Source organism: Micromys minutus (assembly GCF_963924665.1).
Source record: "Micromys minutus genome assembly, chromosome: 16".
Lineage (NCBI taxonomy): Eukaryota > Metazoa > Chordata > Mammalia > Rodentia > Muridae > Micromys > Micromys minutus.
Window position 1 is genome coordinate 33,412,472 of NC_137985.1, and position 9,501 is coordinate 33,421,972.

Genomic DNA, 9,501 nt, shown 5'->3' on the forward strand with positions numbered 1-9,501 from the left:
TAAATTTGTATCCTTTTGACTTCTTGTTGTTTTCTAATTCCTCTGGCCAGAACTTTCAGTACTATATTTAATTGGTAGGGGTAGAGTGGACAGTCTTTTCTAGTTCCTGATTTTAGTGGGATTGGTTCAAGTTTCTCTGGATTTAGTTTGATGTTAGCTACCAGTTTAATATATTTAGATATGGTTCTTGAATTCCTGACCTTTTCAAAACTTTTAACATAAAGGAGTTTTAAATTTTGTCAAATGCTTTCTCAGTATCTAGTGAGATGATCATGTGGGTTTTTTTATTTTTGAGATTGTTTATATGGTGGATTATGTTGATGGATTCTCACATGTTTAATTATCCCTGCATCCCTGGTATAAAGCCTACTTGATCATGTGAATGATTGTTTTGATGTGTTCTTGGATTAGGTGTGCATGAATTTTATTAAGTATTTTTACATGTTTTCATGAGGGAAATTGGTCTGAAGATTTCTCTTTGTAAGGTCTTTGTGTGGTTTAGGTATGAGTATAATTGTGGCTTCATAAAATGAGTTGGGCAGTGTTCTTATCATTTTTATCTGTGGCTTTTAAATTTTGCACTTATCCTGACCTCCAGGTATGTTAGCTAAAGAAATACATTAGTTTTACAACATAACCAATTTTTTGAATTTTGTTATAGCAAGAAAAGATGAAAACAAAAATAAAAGCCTTTCAAATTATTTTGAGACCATGTGCTACCAATTTCCCCAGGTTGAACTAAAATATCATCTCTCACTCTGGCAGAATTGTGACAACACTCCATAAGACTAAATTTGTGATCCTACTCTTAATATTCCTTATGAACTGAAAATAGGGTCTTTGACTTTCTGGCCAGAGATTAAATTCTTTGAGCATTCTGAGCTCTTTCCATCATGCACAGAGTCCATCCCAATGCCTCTGATGGGAAGCTGCTTTGACTTTCCCCCACACATCTTCTGATTAACTCTACAGACAGGACTTCTCCCCTCTTTAGAGAACCCTACCTCAGCATATAGGTCAGTATGTGGCAAATAGAATTTCAGAACTGCCAGATTTTATATTCTTTAATAACAGTTTAAGTATCCAAGAGACCTTTTAGAAGTTTCAAGTGAACATTTTTGAACAGCTTAGTCCATAAAAGCATTCACTGGAGTATGAAAATAACCTCCCCCACCACAACATAATTAAGCCAATGAGTAATGAGATGCTATTTTTCAATAATATCCTCCCTCTTGGGATTAATGCCCAAAGGAAGATCACAATTATTTCATGTCTTCTTTGTTGCAACTTATTGCAGGTCCTAGAACCAAACAGGGACTTGCTGCCAGGGAACAAAAGCACTTACACACAAGCCATTCCACTGAAGAGTTATGTAGAGGAAGAATTCTCAGTTCTGCAAACAGATTAAAGGACACTAAGTCTCCTCAAATCTCCTGGAGGGAATAAGGAAGACAATACTCAATAGGGCCATCATCTTGGGCCTTCTGTTGTCTCAGTAAGTACCTAAATGCATCCTTACCCTTTATCTGCGTGTTCAGTCTCTCATTTACTAAGGGTATAACAGTGAAGGAGGTGGGTAAACATTTAGGCAATAAACTTTAAGAGATAATATATAATTTAAGGGCTGTACTGTATTGAAAACTGAAATAAATACAAAAATATATAAGAAATTTACAAAAGATAAAAACTAAAAATGATCATAATCAAGAATAGAAATGTTAATGGCACATTCTTATATTCACAAAGGAAACTAAGAAGGTGGATGCAGTCTTTGTTATGGGCAGTTATACTTTATATGTTTTGAATACAAATGATTTATTGATTAAAGTTTGTTGTTTATGCTTTGTTCTTTTCATATAGTTGTTTAATAAAGTACTTTTGAGATTGCCTTTATGAAGTTCTATACATCCTTCCATTTATCTTCAAAGACATATGTAACAAATTTCCTTTAAAATTATAACACGATGCAAAATACAATTAGTGATATTTTCTCTGTGTGTCTCTCCTCTGTCTCTCTCTGTCTCTGTCTCTGTTTCTCTCTTCTCCTCTCTCTCTCTCTCTCTCTCTCTCTCTCTCTCTCTCTCTCTCTCTGTCTGTCTCTCTTCCCCTCCCCTATCTGTGTGGTCATTTGTGTATATATGGTATGCATAGCATATGTTTATGAAAGAAGAAAGTGACAGTTATAGAATATAAAATAATCCTGTTATGTAAGAAGTGCTTATAGAGACTTCATTCACTGTCACTCTCAATTTTCCTTCATACAAGCCTCAGGAAAACCCCCATACAATCACAAATCCTTCTTTCTCCAAAGAGGAGAGAGCACATGTTAATGCTGTTGAGTAACAAAACTTTAGTGAATTCACTGAACTTCCAGTTTAAGCAAGGCTCACATTTAGAGCTTAAAATTGCAATGTATATTCTTTGCTGTTGTAAATTTGTTCTAAACACTGTGGTTTCTGGTTCTCATTAGCCTCAGTACTAGAAGCTGTTTGCTAATGTGATTGGAAAAATAATTATTCATTGACTAAATTTGTTCTTGGACAATTTACCACCTGTGAATGATATATCCTGATAATGCTCACACCCAACTCTTCCTTATTCTAATCCCAACCAACCCTTGCCTCCTCCTTTTTTGCTACTCATTTCAGAGTCTTTTGTGTTCATTCTAGAACCACAATGAAACATCTGGGATAATGGAATCAAATCATTTTAATAAAGAAGTGAGAGAGGACACTATCATTGGAAGTTGCTTTTGGGGTGAGATTTGATGGACACCATCTACAATTGCTCATAGAAATTATCTTCTGGGAAAAATTTTAAAAAGCATTGGCTCCAATTAGAAACCTAACTACAAAAATAGATCACATCATCAGGAAAAGCAATTCTATTTAGAACATCTTTCTGTAAATATAAGTGCCTTTATCTTCATCCCTGTGATTTAAAGTCTGCTAATTCACACACACAGTAAATTTTACCAAGAATTTCTTTCCACAGACTCTCAGGAGCTGATTCATCCATAAACATGACAAACCACACTATGGTCACAGAATTCACCTTGCTGGGCATCCCTGATACAGAGGGCCTGGAGAATGTCTTGCTCTTCCTGTTCTCAACATTGTATTCCTGTGCCCTGCTGGGAAATTTTCTTATTCTTACTGCAATCACTACCTCCCCAAAACTCCACACTCCCATGTACTTTTTTTTGGGCAACCTTTCCATCTTTGACTTGTGCTTTTGTTCGACTACAGCTCCAAAGATGTTGTCGTATCTCTCAGGACGGGGTGGAGGGATCTCCTTCCAGGGATGTGTTGTACAACACTTCTTCTATCATTGTCTGGGTTGCACATTGTGCTTCCTGTACACAGTGATGGCCTATGATCGCTTTGTTGCCATATGCTTTCCTTTGAGATACACGATCATCATGAACCACAGAGTGTGCTGTGTCTTGGCCACAGGGACCTGGATGAGCGGCTGTGTGCACGCCACTATCCTAACTTCCCTCACTTTCCGGTTGCCCTACTGTGGCCCCAGTGAGGTGAGTTATTACTTCTGTGATATGCCTGCTGTTTTACTTCTGGCTTGTGAAGACTCCTCTTTAGCACAGACGGTAGGTTTCACAAATGTTGGTCTTTTATCTCTCATTTGTTTCTTTCTCATTGTTGTGTCCTACACTCGAATCGGGATCTCCATCTCAAAAATCCGCTCAACAGAAGGCAGGCAGAGAGCGTTCTCCACCTGCAGTGCCCACCTCACAGCCATCATCTGTGTCTATGGACCAGTCATCATCATCTACCTGCAGCCCAATCCCAGCCCACTGCTTAGTGCAGTTATTCAGATTTTGCATAATCTTGTGACACCCACCATCAACCCACTGATCTACAGCCTGAGGAATAAGGAAGTGAAAGCAGCCCTCAGGCATGTATTTCTTAAGAGATGCCTCAGCCTAGAAGGAAATGAAAATGTCTAAGTGTTTAATGAATAGTGTCTGATACAGTTTAATTTGAGTCTATGACTTATTTCACAGGACACATGGCACTTAAAGCTTCCAGGGCATATTAAATCAAATTTACCCCTTTATTTTACCATTTGATGGTACATATTTATTTTATAATCCTCTATTTTATCTTTTGTGTGTATTTCTATTTTATTTTTTAAATTTAATCTTTTCTTACACTGCAGATTATTATTCTCCCCCAGGTCCACCCTCTACTGTTTCCTATCATGTAATGAAGCGTCTACACAGATGCTGTGTGGATTCTCTCTAATCACCACTATTTCTCAAAATTTGTCAGTTATCTGATTCTAAAGGGGCTCACAAAATCATTTATTCTCTCCAATTCACTATCTCAGAATCTTATATTTATTGTAAATGGAGAAAGTAGACTCTAGATTTCTTAGAAAAACTCAAGAATTCAAACTAATGAAAACTAAATTAAGTTGAGCCTTTCACATACAGTCTTTCAAGAATTCAAACTTGTTCCTTGTGCACATCTTCTGAATTTTAACTGCTTCTTGTGCTTGAATTTTACCCCTTGGAAGGCACAAACCTGAATTATTGCTTATCAGGTGCTCACTATCCACTTTGGTTTGTAAAGTTTTCTCACAGCTGCAGAAGACTAATTAAATTGAAATAGATTTCTTCATTTTACAAACAAGAAATTTGGTGCAGTTAAAATGTCTGTAAATCAGATAGCCTTAATGGTCCATGGGAAAATTATGTGGTCCTATTTTTTTCAGAGTAACATATATAATTTATGTACCATTCTTTATTTCTATGCTCCAAAAATGCCAGGAAAATAAAATATATATGTTTTATGTATAAAACCTAGTTAAAATTTCAGTTAATATATTTTTTCCTTTTGTCCTTGTTTTAGTTTTCTCTAAGTTAATTTACTTCTACCTGACTCAGGTAACAATCTTTTCTATTTCAAAAGACGAAACAAGTTCTGATAAAGAGACGAAATGTGGAATGAAACATAGAGCTATGTTAAAGAAGAAAATTAGTTGTCTTCCGTGGAATAATTAAGTGTTTTTTTAATGAAATTTTTGTCTATGAACATGAGTGTTTAAAAAGTACTCCTATATCTCAAAGATATAATACATTCCCAGTAAATTTGAACAATCCTGTTGGAACCTATGCAAAGCACTCCAAAGACAGTGCATTCCCGTAACCAGGATGCTGTGATGTGCTGTCTAGGAATTTCTAAAATGAGATACTCTAGAACACAAGAAATTGTCTAGACATTAATGTAACTCAGGACACCTTAAGTCCTTCAAACAGCTACAATTTATTTGAAATACTTAACATACTAAAGTAACTAACATTGTTAAAGAATCAAAAGCAAGCCACAGTTTAATAGCCCCTTTTATATGCAGCGTAGACCATGAATGTGGAGTAACCGCCCATTTTATCAAGAAGCTATAGTTGTAAACATTCTGCTTCTCAGAAACCACCACAGTTATTTGTAGCTAATACCCACCATTCCTTTCTACACTTACCTTCTGGACAGGATGCCAAAGGGACATGTTTATAACCTTTGCCCCTTCTGTTTATTTTCTATTCTCTCTCTCTCCCTCTCCCTCTCCCTCTCTCTCTCTCTCTCTCTCTCTCTCTCTCTCTCTCTCTCTCTCTCTCTCTCTCTCTCTCTCTGTGAGTGTGTGTGTGTGTGTGTGTGTGTGTGTAAGAGAGAGAGAGAGAGAAGAGGAGAGAGAGAGAGAGAGAGAGAGAGAGAGAGAGAGAGAGAGAGAGAGAGAGAGAGAGAGAGAGCACAATTACATGCCACAATAATAAGAGAATGACATACTCTTAATTGTTTTCTTCCATTATACATGTACAAGTTATTGATCTTAGGTCATTACATACATAGAATCATGTTGAACTCTTGCTGTTATGTCAGCTTTGAAGTCATTTGTTCACTGATGGTGGAGTTACTTATCATTTGATGTGTTATTTCAACATTTACTTGACCAGAAAGGTATTTTACTTTGCACATTAAATATGATCTTTTTTGAAGTCAAGGTTATCTTGTGATTATTTCAATAGCATATTATGCCTACATGTGTTGGCCTGAACATTGACACACAATTCTCCACCAATGTTGTTGGCTGATCTTCCTGAGCTCTGAGTGGTAGGACCTGATAGAGGTAATCAGGTTGGGCTCTCCTTCCACTTAATGCTTGGCTGTGAGTCACTACATCTGTTTCCATCAGCTGCTGTTGGAATCCTCTTTGATGGTGATTGTTTCTAGGCACCAATCTATGAGTGTAGCTGTAGCCGAATATCATTAAGAACCATTTCATTTACATTTTCCTCTTTGTGTTTGGGTTTATCTGAAGTTTGTAAGCTAGAGCATCCTCTTCCTGGTCATACAGTCAGTGTGGGCATAGGCTACCATTAGTGGCATGGTACTCATGTTATATCTAATGGTTAATACCAAAAGTTCTGAGCCACCATTGCCCCAGCTCATCATGCAGGCAGAATAGGAATATTGGTGAGAGGTTTTGTGGCTAGATTGGTGTCCCAGTCCCAACACCTCTTGCTTTCTCCCTTTCTTCCCTCTCTCCCCTCCTTTCTCCCTTCCTCCCTCCCTCCCTCCCTCTTTCCGTCCTTCTTTCAACCTATTCTAGCATATATTACATCCTAACTGCAGTTTTCCCTCCCTTCACACCCCCAAGTTCCTCCACTCCCATTTCATCTTTCCCCATCCACTCCTCCCCAGTTTCCCTTCAGGCCTCCCAGGAATAGCAAACATATGACAAGGATAGCATATGAAGTCGCAACAATATATGGCACCTCCCTCTATACTAAGGCTGGAGGGTACAATCCAGTAGAATGACAAGGAGCCCAAAACATGAACATGACTGAGCAAATGTCTTTGTGATAGGATGGATATCTTTTAATGCACAGGAGTATAGCTGGATCTTGAGGTAGATAGGTTTCATTTTTTCAACAAACTACCACATTTATATCTATAGTAGCTATAGAAGTGTGCACACCCACTAGCAATGAAAGAGTGTCCCTCTTATTCCATCCTCACTAGCGTGAGCTGACACTTCTCATATTATCCTAGCAGTTCTAACAGGTGTGAGGTGGAATCCCAAATTTGACTATATTTATAAGTCAATGATACAAGTCTCAAAAGAATAGAAGTTTAAAGTATATATATATATATATATATATATATATATATATATACACTGTGTACACAAATGAATATAAGTAAATGCCAAACATATAATAGGCTTCTCAGTTTTTTAATGTGCTTATTTTAGATTATAGTTTTGTGATGCTTGTGGTGTTTGTGTTTGGGGGTATTGTTTTATTTTTATTTTTTAAATTTTTTTTTTTGTCTTGGAGGTTTTAGCTGCATTGGTTTTCTGTTTGTGTTTTAAGAAGAAACTTAAAATGTGGTGGGTAGGAAGGGAAAAGGATCTAGAAAGACTTGGAGGAGGAAAATAATCTGAATAAAATATATTTGAATTTAAATAAAATTTTAAATAATATAATGGAAAACAAAACACATGTATACCAAAAGGAATAAAGGACTGTAAGGAAAAACCAGATATTGTGACACCACTGTTTTATTTTCTGACTAACTGCAAAATAAACAGAAAAGAGTATTTGGACTTCTCTCTCCATCAGAGAATAAAGTATTTATTTTGGGGCTATTTCCTGGATATGGCAGCAAAATGAACCATCTGAACTTCTTAGTAACATATTGATTACAAGTGAACTCTAAACCCAGATTCATGATTTCTGTACTCCAAGAAGTCATGCAACCTGATGTGTATTCTGCAGAGCAGACAGCACCATCACCTTCTCTTGTGATCTTAGCCTGGAGTCAATGTATCTAAACCATGAGCTGTCCCCTAAGTTTCTTGTAATAGCAAAATATTGTTGTTGCCTGTACTACAATATTTTTAAATGTGTGCACATCTTTTATATTTGAAATGTTTAGTTGACCTGTGGGTATTATGAAATCCATATTTCAGCATTTGGAAAAGTGTAAATTACTTAAAGTACCCATCCTGGAGCAATGGAATTTATATGTAGGAAAAGAAACTGTTTCATAATGAATGAGTCCAGGAACTAGCAATAGGAACCCAGATAAGACACATCAATATATTAAGGCTAATATGAAGTTGAAGAGAAATAAATTTGAGGCGTATATGTCTGTAACAAATAACCAGAGAGTAAGTCACATTCACCTCCTAATTTCTTTTCTAAAAGATAGGAATATAATAGTCAGAATTGATATGCTTATAGTTTAATAAAATTGGCATAATATGACTTGTCGTATTTTATATTTGTGCATTAATTTTGAGGTTTTTTTGTATAGTGCTACAGTAAATATGACAAGATATAATTTAGTATGTTGACAGATAAGATAATGTGTTTTTCACTCTATGTGAAGCATTTACTTGATAATTTGTTCATCTTCTGTTGTGAAATGAATCCAATAGAATGACCTGTTGTAATCCAATAGAAGTACTGCCTGAATAAGGAAGCTGTCTAGTGGTTGCCTGGCAACAAGTTTCTGTGTGGATTTTTATGCCAATAGAATAGGAACATCAGCTGAGATACTGCTGAGAGGAAACAGGATAAAGTATTTTCTTTCATTTACAATCAACCTTTATTTTTAACAAGCATAACATTTTATTCTTTCAAGTCCTCAGACAGATACTGTAGTCTCTTTAAATTTAGCAGTCAGAGAGAAGGAAGTCAGTAGAAAGATGGTTGGTTAAGCTCCTCAGTGCACACTATTTCCATATTTTCTCTTTAGGAAACACAATGATCCACCCAATAAAAGTAAATAGGATCTCATGTTTATTTATTTTTTTTTTTTGTGAAAGCTGAAATGCAAGGAGTTTCTCCTACCCCTTACTGAGAGAACATCAAAAACAAACAACTTGCTGTAGCAAGAGACTCTCAGACCTGGAGTGGAAGCTGCTTACTAGACCCTCTGGGAGCTCTGCAATTCAGCATTCGTGAGTTATCATCCAGGTTGGAATGAATTTTTCTGTGATGCAGATGCCTTAAACTCATCCAACATTCCTCTTAGCAACTGCTCATCCAACCCACTGTTAGCAAAGCCCATCAACTCACTGAACAGACAATTTGGCCTTTAGTTGTTCTTGGACTAGTATCAGATTATTTTTCACTAACAGCTCTCCAAAGTCTTCATAGTCATTATACAACCAACCATTCACTGCCCTCTGTGGAGTGAATTATACTCTTTAGTTCCCCGGGGTATATAATAAGACATATATGGATGTCTTTCTATTTACCTGTGTAGGAGTGAAACATTTATTTGTGGTTTCTTAGCCATACTTTGTTACTTTCAAATAATATTTGAGAAGATTCCATTTAACTGTGTCGTCTCCCCATGTAGTATGTGTTTCTCAGGGGTGTTGAGCTCTTCTTCAAGACATTTAGAAAAAGAGAAATAGAGAAGAAGTGGTTGGAGTCATATAGTCATATGCACTGTGTGTGGCAGTGGC

At 36.5% G+C, this 9,501-nt stretch overlaps 1 protein-coding gene across 1 annotated transcript; it reads left to right on the top strand.

Moving 5' to 3' along the window:
• Positions 1 to 3,022: 3,022 nt before the first annotated feature.
• LOC308431205 (putative olfactory receptor 10D4) lies at positions 3,023 to 3,967 on the top strand (the record flags this gene model as incomplete). Its single annotated transcript, XM_080930568.1, has 1 exon — positions 3,023 to 3,967. The coding sequence occupies one exon, from the start codon at positions 3,023 to 3,025 to the stop codon at positions 3,965 to 3,967; it is 945 nt and encodes a 314-aa protein (XP_080786694.1).
• Positions 3,968 to 9,501: the final 5,534 nt, after the last annotated feature.